The sequence below is a fragment of the Madurella fahalii genome (genome assembly GCF_045866475.1).
Source record: "Madurella fahalii IFM 68171 DNA, scaffold_2, whole genome shotgun sequence".
Lineage (NCBI taxonomy): Eukaryota > Fungi > Ascomycota > Sordariomycetes > Sordariales > Madurella > Madurella fahalii.
The window spans coordinates 9,239,738-9,264,800 of record NW_027263972.1 but is presented as its reverse complement, the minus strand read 5'-3'; the positions used below and the strand labels follow the sequence as shown (position 1 = coordinate 9,264,800).

General features: G+C 48.7%; 5 protein-coding genes across 5 annotated transcripts; 2 read left to right on the top strand and 3 right to left on the bottom strand.

Moving 5' to 3' along the window:
* Positions 1-7,436: 7,436 nt before the first annotated feature.
* MFIFM68171_05523 (uncharacterized protein) lies at positions 7,437-7,831 on the top strand (the record flags this gene model as incomplete). The annotated part of the gene is made up of 2 exons (XM_071060943.1): positions 7,437-7,694; positions 7,760-7,831. 2 exons carry the CDS (start codon positions 7,437-7,439, stop codon positions 7,829-7,831), a joined length of 330 nt encoding a protein of 109 aa, XP_070917044.1.
* A 529-nt stretch (positions 7,832-8,360) lies between these two features.
* On the top strand, positions 8,361-8,784 carry MFIFM68171_05522 (uncharacterized protein; the record flags this gene model as incomplete). Its single annotated transcript, XM_071060942.1, has 4 exons — positions 8,361-8,396; positions 8,465-8,598; positions 8,664-8,684; positions 8,766-8,784. 4 exons carry the CDS (start codon positions 8,361-8,363, stop codon positions 8,782-8,784), a joined length of 210 nt encoding a protein of 69 aa, XP_070917043.1.
* A 5,905-nt stretch (positions 8,785-14,689) lies between these two features.
* Positions 14,690-15,684, bottom strand: MFIFM68171_05521 (uncharacterized protein; the record flags this gene model as incomplete). The annotated part of the gene is made up of 2 exons (XM_071060941.1): positions 14,690-15,541; positions 15,604-15,684. The coding sequence occupies 2 exons, from the start codon at positions 15,682-15,684 to the stop codon at positions 14,690-14,692; spliced, it is 933 nt and encodes a 310-aa protein (XP_070917042.1).
* A 3,502-nt stretch (positions 15,685-19,186) lies between these two features.
* On the bottom strand, positions 19,187-20,465 carry MFIFM68171_05520 (uncharacterized protein; the record flags this gene model as incomplete). Its single annotated transcript, XM_071060940.1, has 3 exons — positions 19,187-20,088; positions 20,163-20,193; positions 20,385-20,465. The coding sequence occupies 3 exons, from the start codon at positions 20,463-20,465 to the stop codon at positions 19,187-19,189; spliced, it is 1,014 nt and encodes a 337-aa protein (XP_070917041.1).
* Positions 20,466-23,303: 2,838 nt separating this feature from the next.
* Positions 23,304-24,452, bottom strand: MFIFM68171_05519 (uncharacterized protein; the record flags this gene model as incomplete). Its single annotated transcript, XM_071060939.1, has 3 exons — positions 23,304-23,674; positions 23,734-23,978; positions 24,190-24,452. 3 exons carry the CDS (start codon positions 24,450-24,452, stop codon positions 23,304-23,306), a joined length of 879 nt encoding a protein of 292 aa, XP_070917040.1.
* Positions 24,453-25,063: the final 611 nt, after the last annotated feature.

Here is a 25,063-nt window from a genome sequence, read left to right as displayed (position 1 = left end):
AACCCTAACCCTAACCCTAACCCTAACCCTAACCCTAACCCTAACCCTAACCCTAACCCTAACCCTAACCCTAACCCTAACCCTAACCCTAACCCTAACCCTAACCCTAACCCTAACCCTTGACTACTACTTTTACCCTAACTCTCGCCTTTGCCTTTACTACTACATATACCCTTACTTTTACTTTTACCTATACCCCTGTTCTTACTTAACCCTTTGTTTTTATCCTTACCCTAACTTGAACTCAAACCTTTATTTAACCCTTTATTTTTACCCTTACTTTGCCTTTGCTTATACTCTTGCTCTTACCTTTACTCTAATCCTTATCTTAATCTTTACCTTGATCTTTATTCTTGCTCTTACTTTTGCTTTACTATTACCTTTGCTATTACTTAACCCTTTGCTTTAACTCTAATCTGAACCTGAACCTTTGTCTAAACCTTACCTTAACTTTTACCTTGACTTGTACTCAACCCTTGACTACTACTCTTACCTTTACTCTTACCCTTATCTTTACTATTACCTTTACCTTTTTACTATTACTCTTGCTTTTGCTCTTACTTTTACTTAACTCTATACTCTTACTCTTTACTCAACCTTTTACTTTTAACCTTATCCTAACTTGAACTCAAATCTTTACTTTTACCCTTACCTTTACCTAACTCTTTACTTTTATCCTTACTTTTGCCTTTGTATATACTCTTACTCTTACCTTTGTTCTAACCCTTGCTTTGATCCTCACCTTGATCTTTACCCTTACTATTACTTTTACTTTGACTCTTACCTTTACTCTTACCCTTACTTTTACCTTTACTATTGCTTCTATCTTTACCTTTACTTTTATTTTTATTCGAACTTGAACTCTATTAAACTGTTTGCCTAACCCCCTAGTTTACTTTCGCTCTTATCTTTACTCAAACCCTTACCTTTACCTTAACTTTTATCTAACCTATTATCTTTGCCTTTACTATTCCTTTACTTTTATCCTTATTCTAACCTTTGCCTTTACCTTTACCGTTATCTTTGCTTTGACCTTTACCTATCCTTTTTACCTTGACTCTTACCATGACTGTTATCCTTACTCTAACCCTTGTCTAACCCTTTGCTTTGACCTTCGCCTTTCCTTTTTACCTTAACTCTTTTTTACCTTGACTCTTACTTTGACTCTTATCCTTACTCTAACCTTTGTCTTTACCTTTTACTCTTATATATACTCTTATCCTTATCCTAACTCCTTACCTTTACCTTTATCTTGCTTTTACTCTTACTTTTATTATAACCTTTCTTTTTACCTTTACCTTTACTCTTATATATATATATACTTTTATTCTTACTTTAACTCTTTGCTTTTACTTTTACCTTTTCTTTTTACCTTTACTCTTGCTTTTACTCTTATCCTTACTCTAATCCTTGCCTTTACCTTTACCTTTACTTTACCTTTGCCTTTACTTTTTACCTTTACTTTGACTTTTACTCTTATCCTTACTCTAACCCTTATCTTTGTATTTACCGTTACCTTTACTCTTATATATCCTCTTGTCCTTATTCTAACTCTTCCCTTTACCTTAACTTGAACTTGAACCTCTACCTCTATCCCTATCTTTACCATTACCTTTACTATTACTTTTACTTTTACTCTAATAATAAATATTAACTCTAAATCGTATTATATATACTCGAAATCTTTCTACTTCCTATACTGCTATAACGAATTATCTTTATTATAAATACCTAAAATCTATCTCCAAAATATATTGTCCTGAAAAATATATAAAACTATATTCTACAATATTAATACTTACCTCTATATACGAATCTCTATCTCGAATTTCTCCGAACTTTAATAAAATAATGTCCACGGACGCGATGGTCGATACATCGGATCAGATATCCAACGATCTAGATAAGATCGAGCGAGCACTATGTTTGCCACACTTTGGCGAGAATTTGGAACATGATACTTCCTTCACGGCCCTCAGAGAAAGGCTTTCACATCTGTCCGCTCTGGTTTCGGTCCAACAAGATCTCTAGAGTACGGCGCGGGATATTAGGAAGCATAACGGAAGCGTCTTTGGCCAAGACCTCCAACGTAAGATGGCCGTGTTTCTAGACGCCGCGTTCGGCGGGGCGACCCCCGACTGGGGAAAATTCGACAACTCGACCCTGAGGCTTTTTTCTTCATTGCCCTCTCTTATACCCCACAGGACCTCCTCGAGATGGATAGAGCGGAGTTTGGATATCTTACCAAGATAGCTCCAGAGTTTTCAAGGCTGAAGGAGCTCCCACAATGCTGGATATTTGCAAAGGAGATACAACTTGCTCTAGCGAGCCGAGCCCCAGTCGAAAACATGTCGGCGTTCCAGAACGGTTAGTGCGACCCGATGTAGTTGAACGCTACCTAGTTAGCGCTAACTTTGGGGACTTTAGCGTACTACCAGCGCGCATTTCAACCAGCCGAACACCTGAGCTCGCGACCACCGAAACGACCATCTGAACAGCTGCATACGCAACCACTTAAGCGTTGGCACCCAACATCGGTCTATTCAGAGTGTTCTGAAGAGTGTCTGAGTCAATGCCAACCAGGATCCTTAGGCGGTACAGATGTAACAGGTTGGAGTGATGAAGACATTCAGAACGAGGTCCGGAAGAAATTTGACATAGACTCCGTAAGCAGCATTTTTCGGTATCTAAGAACATTGTCTTACTCTTCATTTAGGCTGGGAAGTCGGAGCAAACAGTCAAATTGCGTATCGATAATGACAATCGAAACTCTTGCGCCGCCATTATTGACTTTGACGGGCCTGGTGGAGAAGTTGTGGTAAATGGCCGGTGGCTTACAACAGGGTGTGGTAAAGATGACAGTGGCAAACGTTTATGCGTGACTACAGACGTGATGGTAATGGGGGATAGCCCATCCGTTCGCTATATTCATCAATTTTAAGCCCAATTCGTTTCGCAAATCGTGAGATAGGAGTCCTTCATCCTAATTCTCACGCTCGATACAGACACATAGTTGCAACCCATCTTTTTCACCCATTTATTCAATTTGACATATTGCAAAATACCACCGCGCCAACATGCATGGAACATTCTTTACTCGTGCAACGATCGTAATTGCTATTTATCTAACAGTAGAAAAACGAGCCTGGCACACCCACGCCCACACACCACACTCACACACACTCGCTGGGACACACGCAGACTTAGCACATTATTCCAGTCCTATATATGGACCGCAGCCCTCGCTCACTTCTTCGGCTCAGGCCAGGTTGAAGTCTTACACGGTTGCCAGTGTATGCTCGCCCTCTCGTTGCCACCAATGTAACCACCTTGATCAGGCGTACGTGTCTTGAAGAAAGGAGCGGCTGGCGAATAATAGAACCACATAAAGAATAATGCCTAAAACGCGTCTCGGGGCGGTTTCGTCGGTGTAATTTCAACCCTATGATCGATCATCCTTAGCCAAGCGTCCTAGAAAATACACTACGTAGTTTAGATAATGCTAAATCGAAAATCATCTGCTATACTTAAAATAAAGTGAAGGTAAAGGTAAGACGGCGAAATAAGATAAATATAATATAAAACTAGGAGGAGGTGGAAGGAGACTGCTGTGTGGACGATGGGGACTCAGAAGGCCAAGCTCAAGAGCCAGCCACCCAAATATGCTAGTGAGCATGAACAGCCTAGCATGGACATACAGGAACCAGGGCGCTGCCCGACTTTTAACCTCACCATATCGTCCATCCCTGAACAGATTGTCCAGCCATGGGATCCGAATCCCGAGCTGAGATTCCGGACTGAAGTCGGACGGTTTTTCGTCTCACAAGAATCCCCGCTGCGGCGACACCCGATGCGGTGGAAGCCTAAAGCGCTAGCCATCAGGCCCGACCGCGTCGGGGTCTACTCCCTCGCCATCACGTTGACGTCGTGGGAGATGCCAACTCTCGCAACGGACAGAATGAGTGGGCCCTTGGCGTTGGTTCGGGAGCCGACAGCCTTGTCCTAGACACACATTTCCGGGGCCTCATGGCTTTGAACGATGTTGTGCTCGACAAGCACATTGCTGATTGCATTTACATCACCTGATTAGCAAGCCACGCGTTTGGTTTGTGACAGCCCTACGGCAACGACAAAACCTTCATGTGGATCCGAGACCAGGCTCCGAAGTACGTCCCAGCATGAGAACCATTCCCTACGGCTACGACAGAAGGCTCGCGGGCTCGGAGTCATTCCAAGGCATTGGCCATCTCCCCATGGGTTTCTTCTCACAAGTCAGAGCCAATAGGGGTGCCCTCAACGGTGCAGAGCCGCTCGCCTTTCTTGCTCAGTCTTGGCGGGATAGTGCTCAAAGACGCCCTGAGCAAACAGGTACAATTTACAAGACAATTCTCTTGAGGGGAAAATCTTCGCCCGATGCAAGGGCGCCATCATATTCGGCGTCCCCAATCTCGGTATGGAACAGAACCACCTTCTCCTCCTCGTTCATGGTAACTTGGCCAAGCACCTTGTTCAAGACCTGTCTTGCGAATCCAGTACCTATGGTATCCTAACAACCTTGAGCTTTCGTTTGCTGGAATCTCTGACGTTGGTGGGATGAAATTGTGCTGGGCATTCGAGACAAGCAGGTCTCCAACATTTGATCTTAAGAAGAACAAGATGACGGGGCCTCAAGGGATACTGGTCGATCCCGATTCTGCCACATCACATCAAGTTAACCGCCCAGGTTCGCGTGTGCATCCCATCCCCCGGAGCCACTCAGAGATGGTCAAGTTTACCCCCTCTGACCCAAACACTGGTCCCGTCGTCGAAACGCTGCGTCGGGTGTGCGGCCTTAATGAGATTGACTCGGCAAATGGCGACGCCAATATCCACTCGGAGGTAATAGCTTAGTTAGACGCGGGGCCTGCTTCCAGCATGCCTAGAAATGTCGAGCCAGAGGAGGAGCGCCGGGACTATCAGCTAAGAAGCGAGTGTTCGTCACGGCTTGTCCGATTTTCCGGTCTAATGAGTTCTTAGAATTGGATCTTATGAACTCCCTGGACGCGGACGCCCTCGACCACCAGCAAGCTCTCATTGAGGAGCCATTCAAGCACACATTTGATTGAATTCATGACCCTGGCCCTTTTGTCTCATGGTTGAAGCAGGACGATGGCATTTATATATATACGGCAAATCCCGTTTCGTCAAGTCGACGCTAATAAAGCTTCTTTCCACCGATACCCGGATGAAGCAGTACTCACACAACTTTGGAAGAACGACGTGTTGCATTAATGCAGGGTTTTTCTTCAACTACCGGGGAAGCGCTGTTCAGAAAACACTCGAAGGGTTAATAAGGAGCATTCTCCGTCAAATCATGCAGCGCCATTCGGAATCTAGCGCCGCAATTCCCCTTCTGGATGCTTTGCTGGAGTCTTCCATTAAGACCGGGATCAATGGCCTATCAAACAGTTGGAAGATGCCCTTAGAGTGACACTGAAACGGAAGGATACCGAGCTGCGCATCTCCTTCTTTTCGACACTCTTGACGAATTTGATGGCCTACCGGACTATATCTGACGCTTCTTGAAGTACTTCGTCAATCGCCCGACTGCCTCCATGGCGCAAACCAAAGTTTGTTTTTCTCCAGCTGGCCTTGGGACGGCTCTGTCACGAATTCAGCGACGGACCTAAGCTTGCGGTAGAAGTCTCTACCTCCCCATATCCCCCCTTTCCCGAGCCACCGCAAGTCAAAACAGTAGTCATATATTTCCCCGGCAAATCCGTGACCGGCGACCTCGCATTATACACGCATTATACGCATACCTGCCCAACAGGACAAGGACTGATCGTCGGGGATGTTCCGCCGCAGGATTGGAGGATGCATGGGCCGGGAGGTCGAAACCCCCTGGGGGGTGGGTGGATGCGCAGACGAGGCCCTTGGGGCAGGGGTTTGGTTCTGGAATGAGGTCGCCGCAGCGGCGGGAGGGAGGGTGGGTTGAGAAGGGGGAGGTAGCCGAGGTGGTGGTGGTGGTGGTGGTTTTGGGTTTGGTGAGAAGTTGGCGAGGGTTGTTGATACGACGTGAGGAGCGCGTAGTAGGTGAGGTTTATGAAATGCATAGTGATCGATGGGTTTGTGGGCCGAACGAGAGTCGAAGAGGATAGGGCCAGACTACACGATAACCGGGTGTTAAAGAAAAGTACAGAGACATTGCTGGAGTTTTCACTCATTGGGGTGTTCGGGAGAGCGCGCTATATACCCATCTTGGTTTATACTAGCTTTTGATTTGGACTGAAATGGACCGAACCGAGTAACTGGCCCTAGATGATTCCTCCTGTCCGGCAATCTGGGTGGGGATTTACGTCCTTACCCTGGATGTGCCTCGAGAGTGTCGCATTCCGGGCAAGTAACTTGTAGTTTTAATTACTCGACGTAACCGGGGGGAGTAACAGGCTAGGTGGTATCGCATACCGCAGGATAGTGCATAACATCCCAGCGCAGTTTCGAGGATGGTGTATAAAGTACTAGCATACAAACTTGATATAGTATACAATATACTAGTACGTTAAATATACTAATATATGATATACCAGCTAAACATACTAGCATATAAAACCCTATATACTGATCTTACTTTTGGACTACTAAACGTCATTTGGGCTACTTCTGGAACCTGAACTCACTTGTGGGCCCTGAACTCACTTCTTGGCCACTAAACCTACCCTTGGGCTAATGATCTCACTTCTAAGTCACTGATCCCAATTTTGGGCTACTGAACTAACTTCTGGGCTACCGATCCCGCTTATGCTAGTTCATGCCCTAGGTTGGTACGCGGTATCCCAGCTCGGAGTTCAGGACGGTACATGATAAACAGGCATATGATGGCACTAGCATATGATGATGGGATGTCTCAGAGTATGTCCCAGTTATTGGATTATCCACGCGCTAAGGCGTGTGGTTGAGCCCTCTGGCCGTGGTGTGGATTCACCATAATGGTGGCAAGTGCGCCGAAAACAGAGATTTCCAGAGGAATTACCAAAGCCAGACAGCTCTACTGATACAACACAATACCACCAATTCAGCCTGTCTGCGTGCAAGTGATCCAATCCAACACCAGTCTATTCCATATAGGCCGAAGCATGACAATATAAACGAAATTTCCATTAATTACCTACTCATTTTTTCGCTTAGGGTCCTCCTCTACTGCTTTACCACTTGTTTTCACCTGCTGCGCGGAACATCGTGACCTACCGAAGGGAACTTTAGCCGGGGGGGATTGAAAACGGGCCTCTGAGGCTGCGTAGTAGCCGCGTATGGGATCACCCTAGCTGGAAGAATCAGGGAAAGCCCAGGACAAATCAGCCACAGCTCACCCCAGCTCAGGACTACGAATGAAAATGGAAATTTCGTGTGCCCAGATTCGTCTCATACAACCAGGTTGTAAGGACACAGGTAAGAACATGCCGGCAAGATACAGATATGCGGTCAAGGGTGCAGACGGTTATGGAGAGAATATCGAGATCGACACGGGGTTGCAATGTCGCCAGCAAGATATCCGCTGTGGCGACGTCAACAACGACAGCCTCGACGACTTCATCTGCATCAACACGGAGGGAAACATGTGCGTTGCCATTAACAATGACGCCAATCCCCCGAAATTTTGTGCCTACAGGGAGCGGCGGTTTAATTCGAGTGGGCGAGCCGTGGATCACCCAAGAGTGTGTCCGTCTCGCCGATATAGATGGAGACGAGCGCCTGGATTATTGCGGTATTGACGACAAAGGCGATATCTACCTACCGTTGGCGCGACGGCGGCGTTGGGCTAGCTCCGACAGCGGCAGAATGGGGTTATTAGCAGGGAATGGTAGGTTCGAATCGTTCCAGTCATTCCCAAGTTTCGGACGGCGAATGCACACACATAAGGTAATTACTGCTGCATTTTTCTTCAACACTAACACGGCACTTCTATTTCTTAGGTCGGCGGCGAACCTACGTTCTACGCTCAACATGAAGCCGAAGGAATAGGAGGTGTACACCTCATCGACATCAACGGCGATTTCAGAGCAGACTAGGTGTATCTGTACAAAGACAGATCGACAAAATCTTTATCAATTAGCGAGGAACCTATGACGAGGACGGCAAAGGTCTCCGTTCCTATTGGGTGAGAGCCTAGAAGGAGCATGATAAGCTCGACTCGGATTCTGGGTTCTACTTCGTTCGAATCGCGGGCACCGGCGGACGTTACCGTATGGGCGTCTCGAACGGGACTTTTGATGGAGAAACCGCTGTCCTGGCCCTCCTCTCCATGTCAACGATACAAAGACTATATATGGGTGGACTCTAAGGCAAATGCTGTATGGAAATAGCCAGGGAGAGGCGAATTCATGGACCTCATGAGGGACAGGAGGAGTATTCATTTTGTGAATCTTGTCCAACAAAGACTAGTACATACGAGTCAAGCTTGGACTATGAATACTCATGATACTAGGGTAACTGGGACGGCGACGGCGTCAGCGACATTCTCGCAGCTGAAAAATGTACTGGACGCGTTGAGTGGTGGCGCAACCGCTGGACCCCTGGCAAGGCCCCCAGTGGCCAGGCTCCCACATTTGATGACCCCAAGTAGGTGGTAAATACGGGTTCTAACCTCTGCACGGAGGGTTTGGGTGTGGGATTGTATGATCAAGGTCTGAGATTCGCAGACTTAGGTAAAGGGCTCTCCTTAGTGATCCACGATCCAATCGCGTTGTCGCACGTAAATCACTGACACCATGCAGTGAGGTCTGCAGACGGCGATGGGCGTGTTGATTATCTCTGCAGGAGAAAGATGGCCAAAAGGTGGGCCATTTGAACACGGACAAAGGCCTGGAATACAAGGAGCAGATCAAGTTCGCTCCAGTAGAGAGGCTAGATAGAGCCAATTTCAGATCCTCCGGATCATGGGTTGGCCGACAAAGGGGCTTGGAAGATGGGCATTTGTGTTGCGATCTGAAAGGGTTTAGCGCTGCCAAGAGTTAGAGCGCAGTTAGCCGCAGAGGATCGCTTTTGTATATATACCGCTCAAAGTCTCCCACATATTGGGATCAAAAACAAGGCACACTTTCTCTTCTTTTCTCCTACCAACACTCTATCCCTGAGCTGCCTTTTCGCTCCCTGCAGTGCCACAATTTGGCCCTCCTCGGGCAGAAGCTTACCAACCGGGTAGCAACCAGAGACTGACGTGAGTTTGGTTAGGTCAATGGCGACGGTAAGGCAGACCTAGTCTGGGTCAACAAGTACTAATGCTAAAGCGCGAGTTTAAAAATACGGGGGCTTCATCCCGGCTGGAGGGAGTAGCCTGACCTGGATCGACCAAGGCATCCGCTCCGAGGGCCACGGCGGTGGGTAGAACATCCATTTCCCCAAGCTTGACAACGTCCACCGTACCGACTATCACGATATCTACCCACACACGGCCGCGACGAATACCTAGTTCAATGAATGTAGCGAAGAGGATGACCAATCGATCCCATGCTGCCGACCCCACCCGACGCTGGAGGCGATTCTGACGACAACGGCTTCGACGGCAGTGATCTCTCATTTAATTGGCATCCTTTCTCATCCTATCCAATTCCAACGATCGCAGTCCATCTACCGTGAGGACAGTTGCGTATCGAGCAGTAGAGCTTAGTAACATGCTGACCACAGGTGGTATTTAGAAGCTTAAGTCTGATTCTAACCCTGACATGCCAAAGACTGGCTATATACCCAGAACGGGCACGAATCTAACGTGATAACTTCTGCAGGGACAATGTACCTGTTTTGCAGCTCATTCTGGGCAACCAGGTGGTAGATGACAAGATCTACGATAAGGTGGTGCAAGAGGACTTGAGGATGAAAAACTCAGCTATACCTATCAGTTGTCGAAAGAGTTATTCGTTAGTATGGTTCGAGTTTCTCGGCCGCTATTGCACGGGGTGTTCTGCTCTGATGTGAATCTTACCCGTCGGGCAAGATCTTAGAGATCGCAATGTAATCGAACAAGAGAACTTTGGGCGCTGTAGAAGTGGTAGCAGTGGTATTTTCTACCACTTTCAGCTGTGCCGGGGCATCCTCAAAGGTTGCGTACTAGGCATCTGGATACGACTTCATAGTGACTTGGGAAAACAAATTGACGTCGCTATTCTAGGTTCCGGTTCACACGCTATCGTCGTTCCTCTTCCACGGAGTTGTGCCAAGAGGGTCCCACATGTCGAGCTCGTAAAACATTAGACCGGCTCGGTAGTAGTAGCACAATGAGCATTCTTATTCGAACCTTGATCCGAGAAAGACAGGGAGGGCGGGAGTCTGACCTTGTGGTACTTTCCGTAATGGACTCGTCCACACCGGGTGTGCAGAATCGCCCGCCAAACTAGCCAACGTAGGGATCATAGTTTACAAATACGACGTTGGGGCCTGCCCTAGCTGCTACCGCTGCCTGTTTTGACATAAATCCCCGTCAGACACTATTTTGGCTATCTTTAACATTATGCAATTGGATGGGGGATCAAGTGGGTTTACCAGCTGGGAGTTCATATCGTCGACGAGTTGGTTCATGATTTGTCGGTGCGTATAATTATATGAGACGTTCAGTTGGCGGTTGAACGACTTTTCCTGTTAGCTGCGTTCATGTGACATAATAATCAGCTTCAGCTCCGCACACCTGGTCCTAATTAGGATTTAGGGATGTCTGGGGGTTAACTTACGCCTGCTGCATCTATTGCTGGAGTCTGTGCCCATAAGTTCCAAGTGACTCTGTTGCAGTCGAAAAGCAGCAAGTTCACATCCCAGAACTTCGCGTACCTGTTTTGCACGTGTGAGCGACAGTCCATATCAAGCATACGTATAACATGAGACTACTGACCCTGTATAGTAGATAACGCCGGTAGTTTTGCTATAATTAGCACAGGGTATATATAACTAGGTCAGTAGTTCCAGTAGGGTGAATACTATACTTACTCAGGTGCCAGATTTCCCTTGACAGCAGCTAAGAGCTTGTCGACCTTCTGGCTGAAGGCGTCGTTGTGGATAATATTATTCGGGGTTTGGAGCTGGCCGTCGAATCCGACGGTCAGTTTGTCCAAGTCGACTTTTGAGCCTATATCAGACCCTCAAGTTCCGCCTCGGCTTTAGCTAAGGCAGACTGCACTTTAGTAAAGACAGACCACTGGTAGGTACATTGGTTCAAGACATTTAGCAGCTCGGTGTCGTTACCCCCTGAACATCTTCTTTGTTAGCCGACTTAGAATTCACGAGTGCTGTATTATTTATGAAGCGAGATTTGAATATACCGGTAGATAAAAGGATGACGTGCTGGTTCCCGTCGATACGCGGAAGCTGCTCGTCGATAGCCTCTTGTATCACAGCCCCGGAACAAGACTCGAACTGGAACTTTCTGGTCGACGGGTTACCAAGTCTCCCGTCTTAGTTGATGACACTCGGGTGAGCTTGCTTGTAGCGTGAGCATGCATAGTCTTTGTATGCCAGGTGGGCCACCACTGTCAATCCACATTGCCTTCGAACAATTAATTCTTTGTCCCCTATGACTCGGAAACTCACCACCGTGCTTGTTGAATGCGTCGATGACGCTTCCAAGTCCTTCGCCAGCACAAATACCAGCTGAGTATGAATCCCCAATAGGCGGCCATCCTTATTATGAGTTGGATTACAGGAGGGGCTGGTGGAATGCCCAAAGACGACGACTCTACAAGAATGATATCCGCCTCAGGAAGTTATAGTCGTAGTTCCTTTCTGTGGAGAAAGTTTGATAGTTAATACCTCATATCACGACGAGACGAGATGATACCCGCATGCCCACAAGGCGAGGAGGCCGCTGGTATAGTATTAACATTTTACGATGACTACCTGTGGCGATCCCAGACGTGAGGAAATTGTGAGTTCCTAGGTAGCAGACTGCTTCTTTGGTATAAGAAGAACTGTCAGAAGAGCAAAGTACCTTAGTCATAAACGACCCTAATTGCCAGTCGTGCCTAATAGATAATACACACTGCCCTAACAACCTTACCAAAGCAGTCTCACACTTCGAACAAACCGCTCAACAGAGATTCTTATAGGTCTAACGCAGCAAGGCTTCGTGCTCCCCTGGCCGCCCCTGCACGTGACCTTTGAGTTACTGCTGAACTTGGTCCACACGCCTTCTGAATACCGGGTGGCCTACTATTACTATATATTAGAAATCGTTCTAATCGGAAGGGATAACATTACGGACTACAGTCGAAAGTTAATTCCATGTCCTTTCCCTTGAACGAGGTCCCTAAAGCTATCTTGGGAAGCGCGCTTTAGGTACGTCTCTGTGAGTGCTCGAATCAGCAGCTTTTTGCTCTCTGGGATCATTATATCATCAAACGACGATGGACTCCACTTAATATTGTTAATATTGGCGACGGCAAGCTCAACTATGACTTTGCTCAGGCTTGGCTGTAGGAACCAAAAATGGCTCTCGAGGCCAAAAACCCCCAGATCCAGGTTGTTAAAACAGATCTTGGGAAATAAACGTCACAGACTGCCGCGCTTATGAGAAGGAGCGGGGATATCGGAACCTGCCAAGAGAGGTACAGACTACTACTTTGTTGGGACTCTGCGCCGCGGCGCGCTTCACTGTCAATGTCGCCGAAAATGGCACCACGCGCCAGCCAGATTCGGCGGTCATAACAGCCTTTTCTGGGCTTGATGTATTTAGATGTAATAGTTGATCGTTAAAGCGAGGGTGATACTTCCGCTTAGCATAGGGTTCACTTCGTACATAACAGTAAAATATAATGGACAATGTTAGGCAAGAATCATCTACCAAAAGACTTCCAATGCTTGCAGTTAAGCTAAATGTATGAAAGGAACATGGACAGGATATAGGTCTTGAATCAAACTCCAAGCGCATCATCCTCGAGTGAGGTGTTTCTATACCGATCAAGCGGCTTTCGTGAGAAACTCATATACACCCACCAACCGGAGAGAACTATGAATGTGAGAGCTACTGTTGCTCCGATATAAACTCTCCTGTTTGTGTCCTCATCAAGTTGGAAGATATTGATTGTCCAAAGTGACTGGAATGGAAGCTGTTCGTTATAAGCTCAAAAGTATTCTGGAGCCACTTACAGTAGTAAACGTCGACGGTAGAAATACGGCCCCTAGCACACTAATTGTCTTCATCACTCTGCTATCCGTCGCTGTAATCCTCGCCACATCAAGACTGATTTCCGCTACCGCTCTGCTCGTCTTGCTCTCCTTCTGTGCGATGAGGCTATACGTCAAGCCCATCTGCCCCCTTTGTCTGTCTACCAACTCGACAATCCGCTCCTTCACCCCCTCACATCGACTCCTTATTGACTTAATTCTATCTTCTACCGCTGCCATCTCTCCAGCCCCCATCTCCCCTCCCAGTCTCTGCATAAGCTCCTCACAAAATCCTCCCAACCTGACTGTAGCAAATTCCATCACACTGAGCACATGGCAAAGCTCTACATGCGTACTAGATAGCTGTGCCAGCAACTTATCAACATTCCGCAACTCCTCCGATCGCTCCAAGTTAGGTGGGTAGAGAATCCAATCCGGCGGCGCCATCTTGGTGAATCCTTCGATCTCGTTGATTTCGATCCAGAGCTTGGTGGCCCAATTCTCCCAGGCACGGCTACGTTGGTCATAGAGCAGGGAGACTAGGGAAATGGGAGAGACGAGGAGCGAGTGTTTATTACAGGTGAAGAGGATGCGGAGTTCCGAAAGGTCGGAAGGACGCTTAGCGTAGAGTAGGGCGACTGTGATATGGGAGGGGAGGTGAATTTTGAGGATGAGGACGAGAGCATGCATGTTTCGCGGCAGTCGAAGGATGATGGCTTAAAGACACGGAGTTAGTCACTGCTAGACAGGATAAGGGCTTGGGGGGGGGGGGAAGGGACAAACTCATAGAGGTGGGCTTCTGCGACGGCGGATCGTAGGAAGAAAAGTACGTGCAGTGAGGTCGAATAATGGTGCGGATATCGTACGGCTCGGTATTTACACCAAGAAGCTCCTTTAAGTCGTGGAACTCGTCTGGCTCGTTCTTGCTTCTCAGTCCACCGAAGTCTTCTTCGTGCGGGTCACCGTGGGTCGAGCTGAAGCCATGGGCTGAGTAAGTATACCACTCTACACAAGATATAGGTAGGTACTTTTTGGGTAAGAACGTGCATGAGGAAAAGAGAAGGAGATCGTGAAACCGGGTTCTGAAGCAGCGCTTTCTAGGATTGCCATCAGTCGCCTCTACATAGAAAGCGCTCGTTAGGCCGCTCACAATCTGCGACACTTTAGATGCCAATTCTCCTTGGCCGAGAGCTTCATCCTTGCCTCGTTCTTCGGTGAGAGTAAAGCATCTAATATCGGCTGTGGCAAATGATGCGGTCATGGTAAAGGCCTTCGCTGGCGCCAACTATTCCTGGTGAAGTCGGAACAGAGAAATGACAGTGGAGAGAGAAAGGAGCTGAGGGTCTCGCAGGTCTTTGCAAACTTCGTTAATTTGGGTGGGCAATGCGCTCAGCCACCCATATGCTTCTGCTCAGCCGCTTTCCCCGCACGGAACCCTAGGGCACCCTTGTGCAGGAAAGAATTCGCACATCGGCCGGTGCTCTATCACGAAACCTGGAGGTACTCAGCATTGACTGCTGATATCACCGTGGCGCTGGCATATATACAAAACACATCACTATGTCTACTCAAGAGACGTAGTAGCTCGCTGACAAAATTCCCAAAATTCCTTCGCTCTTCCCGTCCCACCAGTTTGCCCAATGGGCTTCAACGCGTCGACCAAGTCCTCTCTCAGATGCGTCGCGGCCCTCCCCCAAGGCACAATATAACATCCACTCTTCTCGATTGTGATATCATCTGACAAGCCGGCATACAGCTGCGTGGTGGCTGCTAGCTTGACAGGGTGAAACAGAGGCCAAGCCAGGTATCGCAGATAAGGTGTATGTCGGAAGAGATTCGTACACGCCGCCCCCGGGTTGACGGCAACGCTGACAACGGGGATATGGTGTGTTGAGATGGACTCCCGTTGTTGCCGTGCGAGCTCGGCGGCTAAGAGAAGGTTGCCCGTCTTGGAGTTTATGTAGTTCCGTGTAGTGTCCTGGGGAGGGGAATGGATCTCGGACATGATGATACCCCCCCTCGGCGCGGAAAGTTCTATGATTTGGCTAGCGGCCCAAATGACTCTAACGGAACCTGGCGTAGATCCGGCAGTAGCTGCCGTTGCTTCGAGTAATGGTAGAAGAAGTCGGGTCAGAAGGAAAGGACCCAAACAGTTGGTGGCGAGCTGCAGTTCGATGCCCTGCGCGGATGTACTGCCGAGAGGCGGCTGGGACACGCCGGCATTGTTCCAGAGGACGTCGAGTCTCTGCTCCTTAGCCTTGAAGGCATCGACTGTGGCTTTAATGGTGGTCAAGTCGGCAAGGTCGAGGTGCAAGAACTCGAGACTTCCGTGAGAGGCCGGTATAGCGGCTTGGATGGCCTGGATTGCCCGACGGTAGGTTGGCTCGGACCGTCCCGCAATATAGACCGGGCCGTTCTTTTGGTATAGCATTTCAGCGAGCGCTAGACCAATACCCGATGCACCGCCCGTCACAAGACCTTTCCATCTTGAGGCGGGATATCCGCCTTGGAAAACGTAGCCTTTGGAGGGAAGAATTGTGCCAATTGGGATCTGAACATGGCGTTGAGGGTGATAGTTGTTTTGCACAACGCGATGTTTTTTGTGGCAAATTGGTTCGGGAAACCGGACTCGTTGTGATCCGTCAACGTGAAAATTGGTTGGCTATACCCATCTAACGCGACCTGCATGTCAAGCCCAATATCGCTGTGTTTGGGAAACAACACTAAGGAAATAGGGGTTCTACGTGTGGCAAAGCGCCAACAGGGCTACAGGGAAGTTGGGTAACGCCGGCATTTTTGGTGGGTCTGAGAGAGTCCAGACAGTGACACATATTAACCGAAGATCAAATATAGGAAAGGTAGGCTAATGTGCTTTGATAAGCCAAATCATTGGCTACAACTTAATATACAAGTCCATGCCAGACAAGAATCGTAATCACAGGGAGCAAATGAGCTAACTCGTATACTTCTCGCCTTCAATGTATATTAATGGGAACTTTCAACAGGACGTGCGCCTGCAATATCCGCCTGTGCCAACATCGTTGGCGCTGCAAATGCATGAGTTGTGGGATATAAATACCAGCCTCTTTGGGTTGGCAAAAGTAAACTTATATAGGATATTGCATGTATACCGTAGTACCCTCACCTTTGTATTAGAGCCTTTTTCCCATCTTTCGAATGCTGTATTTTGTCTCCCCATAGCCGTCCCGCTCATTGGATATCGTATTCGGATCAGTTCTCTCCATGTAGCGGCTAATGATATAAGGAGTTGGTAATAGCTAATGTGAGCTTGATATTAGTAGTTCTCTATAACGTATTTGATAAGCGAGTTGCGCAGACAAGCGAGTTGCGCACACCCCACCACTCAACGAACACTATCCTCAATTACAAAACAACAACACTAGGAACCGACTATAATTACATCAGAAACAGCTGAATCAGATACTTCTGCAGCCTCCTGGCAAGTGCGTGCATTGTGGCCAGGCTTACCGCATATGCCACAGCACCGAACCTTCGTACGACCCCCCCTTATAACACTACTATCCGGCTGCGTTTCTTACACTCCCTCCCCACCCAGAGCCCCCTGGCTTAGTACCTCCTGTGCATCCTGTACAGTAAGTGATCCTCCAAGCTGTATACATGTTCTTTTAGCTCTCCGGCGCTTGCTTAGTACCTCGTTGGCCTTGCAGAGCGAAGAGACCTCTACTTGAAGGAGGGCTACCTGGTACATTACAGCCATCGTACCCTTGGTAAGCTGGTCTACAGCAGCTAATATCGAAGTTGGGGAGCTATTTTAATAGTTGGCAATACGAGTCTTGATAAGCGTTGACTGAGAGTTGGCTTCTCGGGGGTTATGTGGTGTCTGGAATACCTAAGGTTGTGGGGTACCGGCCCGGGAGTTCAGAGGTGTTGGCGTATGAAGCTTTACATCCAGTTTAGAAAGCACACTCTCTGGGTTATACGGCATAAGGCCAGCACCTGAAAAGCCACCCTGGATATTTTTCTCTGTCATAGAGACAAAGAAGGCCGCGCGGAAGGCATTGAGGAACTCGAGCTTACTTATATGGTTGATATATATACGCATCAAGTCCTCGATCTAGCGACCGTATACCTGCTTTAACGGCCCAAAGCAGCTAATATCGAGTGGCTGGAGGTAGTAGGAGGAATACGGAGGTATATAGAGCGTAACGATCTAGTGCTCCTAGCAGTAGAGCTCGAATTCGGTCGAGTAGTAGCTCTCGTGGCCGTCGAGGATTAACAACCGGTATTTGCCCTTTATACGAGGTGCCGTATAGTAGTCGAAGTGCTTAATCCAATCGAGACCTACAGCATTGGTAGTCCAGCCATTGTCGGTAGTTGCAATACGCCAGTCGGCTAGGAGGTTGCACTCCGTATACCAGTTGGCGAGGTGGTACTACACGGCTAGGATTATAAATGGAGGGATAGTCCAGCCAAGGGCATTGACTCCCTAGATCACTGTTGCCCATTCCCGGTTACCAGGCTGAACTAGTTTTGCCTTACCCCGGCTATCCGAGGTTGTAACCACTATACCTACAAAGATAATGCTTATCATAAACCCAGTCTCGTCGAAGTTATAGATATCGTTATCTACAATACCGTACTTAGCCTTAACGTTTTATACGAGGGTAAACCATTCGCTAATGACCTTTGGATCTTCGTACTTAGCCCTCTAGTAGTCGTACCGACACATCCAACGTATACAGAGCTCTAACTAGCGTTTAACGAAGTTGTAAGCCCAGCGTTTACCGACAGGGGGCACGTCGCGTTCGCGTAGTAGTTGGTTGGCCATATCTTCTACACCATATAATCTAGGCGGAAATGCACGTTCAGATAGCTCAATTATATACTGAACTATTGCCTTCTCTTCCAGATCTATAAGCTTGCGCGAGTTAGCTGCAATATCGCGTCGTGCAGGCTTGCCACTACGTCGGTAACGGAGGGTTGATTCTGGTACGTCGTAGAGCTTAGCTGCAGTTCGAAGGCTTAACTTTTTGTCGTTTTGGATCGCTTCAAGGGCTAAGATTACCCTCGCTTCCTTTGAAGTGGGAGGCATATCGGGTTGTAGAAAAATTCGATATAAAGTATAAAGAGGACGCGTCGTGGTAGGGCGTGCGCAACTCGCTTGTCTGCGCAACTCGTTTATCAAATACGTTACCGTTCTAATGGCCCGGTGTTTTCGTTAAGATGGACCAGAGTGACGTTAAGCTTTGCATACGACTTTCTAACCTCAATCCTGAGGCTAACTGTCAGGGAGTCAGGGCATTAATTTAGGGATTGATTCTTTGTCCTCACTAGTTGTCCAAGGGGTTGTATTACAATTGCTAGAGTTAGTAGCCAAAGGAGCTTGGTGGGGGGGATTAGTCGAATACTTACCTTTACATGAGATAGTAAAAACAATTTGACCTCAATCATTATTCACCAAGGGGTGGCTTCAATCAGGAAGCCCAAAACGGCTGTGGATATTAATATGCAGCATGCGGGGGACGTGCCAATCGCCCCGGCAACAAGGCGCCGGGTTGCGGGTCATGGAGCATTCAGGGACTAACAAGGTTAAAGGGCCAACCACCAGCCTCGTAACCCCGTGCATGTTCCCAAACCCTTGCAACATGGTGTATGTAGCATGGCCAACATCGCGGCATATTGAAGGCACAGATAGGATATTGATTAGTATCAATCACGGCTAGTACTAGAGGGTGCGATAAGTAGCCCTCAGCTACCCCACTAAAGTTTCATTCTCATTAGATTTGACTTTCATCTTTAGACAGATCGGCCGTTTCTCAACCAGTAAGAAAGTCCTCAGGTGCTCCCACCTCAACCACTTTTCCTTGTCCTCAGGAGCCGCAAAATCGAAATGCCACAGCAGCTTTGCCAGGATCAACCGCATTTCTGCCTAGGCTAGGTGTTGGCCCATGCAGGATCTGGGACCAACGCTAAACGGCTGCATTGCCTGATGATTATCACCAAAGAAAGGTGATTCTGGGTCAGAACTCTCGGGCAACCAGCGTTCTGGAAGAAAAGATTCAGGGAGATGCCAGTACTTTCAGTCTCGATTCATGGCATACGCCTGAATCGAAACGGGTGTCCCGCCTGGAAGCCAAACCCCGCAGACGGTGCCGCCTCCCCGAGGGACTCGTCGGGGTAGCATCCATGGAATGGGCGTACAAAGCCGAAGGCCCTCGTTGATAACAGCGTTCAAGTAGGTGAGGCCACGTAATGCGTCGAGCGTGATGTGGCTCTCGCTCTGGAACTGGCGGATTTCGCCCGCAACAACGGCCAGCTTTTCTGGTTGTTGGATAAAGTAATTCATTATGCCGCTCAAGACAGTGGCCGTCGTCTCACTACCGGCTGTCGTAAGCACCATAAATGTGACGTTAATCTCATCGATAGGCATCCCTTCCTCGGGGTCCGCGGCCTTAATAACCACATGGGACATGATATCAGGTCGTTCTACTTCGTAATTGAGGCGCCGACGCACCTTGTCGGCAATTTGCTCGTAGTGCCTTCTCTGCTTCTCTTTAAGAGAGGCGGGGATACATCTGATCAGCACGTATTCGATCCAGGGGTAAAAGCGCATAGCGGCGATGTAGGCAGCTGCCTTAACGCTGCCAAACAGTAACACAATCCACGGGTGATAACGTGAGTTTCGCAAACAATCGAACGATTCGCCAAGACCCAGATCGCCAAATATGTCGAACGTTGTGAACATGAGCCACGGTGCGATATCGAGCTCTACCCACTCGTTTGTACAGACTCGTTCGCGTAAGCGTTCGACAAGCAGGTTGACATATTGGTGCAGATAGGGCTCCTGGGCCCTTAGTGCCTTTGGAGTGAAGCCTGGCGCGAGGGCGCGGCAGATGCGCGCGTGAGGCTCAGGCTCTATAGCGCTTATCAACGAGTTTGGTTCCCAGGTTGTCGCTTCCACCAGATGGGGTCCTTTAGGAACTGGGGGGAGACGGGCCGGAAAATGTCATCCCATGCTCCAGGGTGGGCAAAAGTGACCTCATTGGGAGCTATACGCAGGATTGGGCCGTATTGGCCATGCAGCTTCTGAATGTCGTGCACGATGGTGCCCCGTAGAAGCGACCACACAAATGGCACTCGACTGGCTGACCAGGCACGCGAGCCCGGAATTTTAGAAAGTGGATGGAAGTAAACATTGTAGGATGCCCGCAATAACGGTTACTTGTCCATGTCAGAAATTTTCAGAAAGTAAGATGCGAGAAGCGGTCTGGACTTACGAGGAGCAGAATCAAGAGGACCGTTCCGGTAGCAATCGGTCGTCCCACACCGTGCTGATCCTCTGTTCTCCCGGTCGCCATCTGCGTCGATTAAAATCTCTGCTGTGCGATTGGGGTGGCAATAAATGAATTGGGGTGAAAACCCGACCGTCGAAGGGCAGTTTGAACTGCCCAACACCTGTCTTTAATACCTTAAATAGGGCATATGCGGGTGTTGGTTGCAACGCTTGATGAAACCCTAGACACACTTCGGTTTGTCTGTTAGCGGGGCTCCTAGGGTTATCCTGGCTCGAGGTACGGGCATCGTAGCTAAACTCGTATATAGAGCAGTTTCAACGTAAGAAAATAAAATCCCAGTAGCCGCTGAGCTGTTGAATATTATATTTTTCTCTTCTTTCTTGACTAAATATTAGCAGTTATTGTATAGAGTAATGCCCTTGGTCTTACAAGTCACACGCTAATCAGCCAACAAACCTGTATTATCCTAGACCCGCCTCGCCCAACACTCGGGTACATTCCTCGAACGCTGGGTGTACCATTATCAAACACCTTGTGCTAGCAGCCTAAATGGATACTATTTCCCAACCCCTTTTCTCCCGCAGAAGGTGTTTTTAGGTTTTTCTTAGTCAGTTCCATTGCTCTTCTTCCAGCTCATCTGCAAAACAATCAGATAGGGTGCCACCAGAGCTCTCCCAGCTTCCCATAGGCTCAAGCCCAACTTCGTCGATCCATTGTGCTAATAAATTACTCGTGTCTCTACCCTCGTGGCAGTGCCCGACGTGGTGCGTTTTGACACGCACCGTTAGATCACCGCGAGCAAGTGAGGATTAGATAATGGCTCCTGAAACGTACCTAGGTAGTTTCATACCAATCTTCCGAATCACATATACACCCACCTCAATAAAAATCCATCTGATACAAAGGCTTTACTGGTCGTTTGGGCTCAGGTGAGGACCTGGGAGTACTCGACTTTATTAAGAACCTCACCAAGCCCTCTCATATAAATATATCAAACTTGCATAGAAACCCACTAGCCTGCCTGTAAAACAGGTGTCTACACTGATTAGGAGCAAGGTACGTACTAGTTTACGTTATATCCGGTGCTCCACCACTAAGCCGTAAAGCATACTTTTACAATAGCTTAGTCATCGAGATATCAAGTTATTCTGCCATTCACTCCTCGTCCTTGATGCGCTTAGTGAAGTTGCTCCCCGGGTAGAACAATGCTTTGCCCTTCCGTCAGTACTCCCAATCCAAGGTCAATGTTAAGCTACCAGACCCTTTCATGCAAATTGACTGGTCACAGATTACTAAACAGGATAAGTGGACCTACTAAACGAATTTTCTCAACCAGCTCATCCAAGTACGAACTAGGAGAGCATAAGCATCCCCTTCACCTGAGGCAGTGACCGCCAGCTCATTCCGCAACACCATTACCATTGCCGAGAAGGACAAGGAGAAGAGCATCTTATTCTCCCTGTCTCCCAAAGCTCCTTTCCGTACAAGAACATTTCCCGCCATCACTGCTTATGGCGGGGCAGAGCTTTCCAGTTCCGAATGATATTGCAAACTTCTGCAAAGGTCTTATTGCCCAGCACATAAAGCCGAGGAACAGCCGGGAACGCAAATTATATAATTTGTACGGGGGCAGCGCTATTGTCAGTGCAATGCTCCTCTAGGTGTTGGGGCATCGATCGTATTGTTGACGCTCCCGAGAAAACTTCTGCCTCTGGAATCGATCCCAACGGCTCGGCGTCACTGGCTGCTTTCGCAATGGAAGAGGCGCTATACTTGTAGGCTCTTATGGCAAACGCATTGCCCTTACGCTCCCACTGGAGATGTGTTCCTACGGTTTTCCCTACTGCTACCTCTCGGTTGAGACTAAGCGAAGGGGTGCAAATGTGCAGCAGGCTACCTAATTTATTACGGATATATCTGGCTCGGCAAATCTTTTAGACAATTCGTTAACAGTATTAGCAAGCCTCCCCATTACTGCTACCAATTCGGCGCTTTCATCGCTCCGCACGCCATGCTTCTCATAGAAAACATGTCGCAGGTCTGGCTAGGTATATAGTCAAATATGGATGCTTGAAGACAGGCTACAGAAATTGGGGAGCACTTGGCGTCCAGGGGAACGTACGATTCTGGTGTACTGTCAACTATAGTTATTGGTTGGTGGTTACGCTCCTAGGCTCTGGCGCGCATCATTGCAAGAACCTCCTGGCAATTTGGAATACTGCTGAACAAAACGAGGCTTATCTCATCGCTGGTATGATCCGGCAAGACCATCATGGTGTCCAGATGGGCGTCATTACATAAACAATATAAATAGTATTGCCAGCGCTAAGTGATAGGGGAAGGTATCAAGGCCACGCAAACCCCCCACCCCCTTCTCCTTCATCTTGGCTAGGTAATTACCCAGTACAGCTTAATTCTCGCAGACACTCTATAGGGCTTTTTTATAGTAATTACAGAGAATCAGTCCACTTTTGTATGTCGAACCGAACGAAATCCAGTCCTCCAAGTGTCCGTACTGCGCCTCAGCAAGCGCCGTAACGGGCAATCTCCCTTCTCTCTTAACTGGATTGTTTTCTCTCATATACTCCTCAAATGCCTTGACACTGGCGTGAAAACCGTCTCATACTACCAAACGGAGCCACGACCAGTCCCCTGTGAGCTAAGGTTGCCTGAGACCTGAGTAAGAACGAGATTGTCCTCGATCCTCCAATATAACAAGATCGGCTCAATCGTTTCCATCGTGTTGGTTCGATCGGGAGCGGAACCGATCAAGTCCCATAGTATGCCTATACGAGTTTACTTACGTTGTGTGCCATTTTGTGTAGTGTCCTAGCAAGCTCCTCAGACGCTACCCCCTTCTGAAGAAGCTTCCGGTTTGTTACAGACCATAGCATCTATCTCTCACGCATCTGTGCCGTGCAAGAGCGGAACGCTAGTCCCAAATACGAAGCGCGTCAAATTCTCTCGGTCGATATGGTACTCCAAAATGGTCCCGTTTACCGTCCCGTAGAACCTATAGGCGATGTTCATGGCGATGGCCGAGAAGACCGGCGGCGGTTGCGGCCCGCCGTCTAGCTCAATATGTTGGCCAAAAATCCATTTATTCACCCTTGGATCCCAGCATGTTGCTGCGAGACGGCCGTCCCGTTCAACCTGTACAGCGACGATGGCCCATGACGGTCCCATGCTTGTTATCGAAGGTTCAAGGGGAAATGCCGCTGCGGTTATGATCTGACTTTCGAAAGTGGGATGCGTTGGCCCAAAGAATGCTTCTATCGGATTGTTAGTTGCAGGGGTTGGGCAAGAGGAAAAACCTAGAGCAATTGCTTACCATCTGGAACCCAGCCCGTATCATTGCTCCACGACATCATTCCGAGCTTTTCCCCTGTGTCGAAGAACAACCGCATATCCATAGTCCCACTGGACGGAACGAAGGGCGTAGCCGCCATCCCGGTCCCGACGCGAACGCTCTGTTCAAACCTGGTATCAAACCACTTAGCGCCGGCAAAGCCTTGACGTATTCCAGCGCGGGCCTCGTCCTCGAAGAACAGACGCACCTGATCGACGCCATCTTTGCTGCCACGGCAACTGGGCTGGCACTGCAGCCAGTACGAGGCCAGTCGCGACTGCGCGTTCGCACGAATTTAAGCCTTGGTGTATAAATCTCCCTTCTGCCAACATTTGAGGCACCGGTCCTTGGTGTATACCTCGCGGATGCCGTTGTCATCATCAAGATAGATGACGGTGACGTGGAACTTGTTGCCTGTGACGATGACAAGGGGTGTACCGAGTTTCGCTCGGATCGGGTTGGTTGGTAGCTTGGAGCATGCGGTCGGTAATGTTGACCACTGTCCACATTGTGTTCTGCTCGTCCCAGGCGGCGAGGACAATGGAACTGACAGGGTCCTGGCACGCAACAAAGTTGCGTTGAGGTTCATCTTTGGATACCCATTGTCCCGCGGCGAGCTGTGAGCCGGCATACAAGTGAGGTGCCGCTGCTGGGACATCGCTAGGTGTTGGAGAGCCCAAGGTCGTGGGGGTGGCTGACATGCTTGGGACCGGGTTGTTGTCATGGAGGGAACTGGCTGTCCCGGCTGCATTGCGTTGCACAAGGAGACCGCCTGCGATCCCGCCAATGGCACCGAGAAGGAGCAGTGTTATAGCCGCGAGGGCAATATAAAATGTTCGAACGACAAGACCACATATCCTACGCGTTGGGGTAGACGGTGATGTATGACGAGGAAGCACAGGTTCCAAAGCTGGTACTATTGCCTGGAAGTACTTTCCACTGTCCTGCGGGACGACGATCTTGTGGCCCTGGAAGGTAGGGTCGTCTGCCCAGACCGGGATAGGCAGCTGATTGCCGTTGTCTGTGGTGGAGAGCTGCAGTGGGATGACGCCATGTTCTGCGCATACCTTAGAATACGCACATGGACGGGTCGATGACGCGATAGATTGTTACAACTAACTGGCTTGCATGCTGGTGTGACACAAGAGAAGGAGCGTGACGGTTAAGTCAAACTCACAAGCGCGCGTTCAAGAAGAAGGGCCTCCACTGTTGCCCGCATCCGGCCAAGGCCCGAACAATTGCTAGTCGTTGCGGCGCGGCCCCTCTGAGCCGTACATGAAGATCCCCTGCGGCGCAAAATAAGTACCGTGCA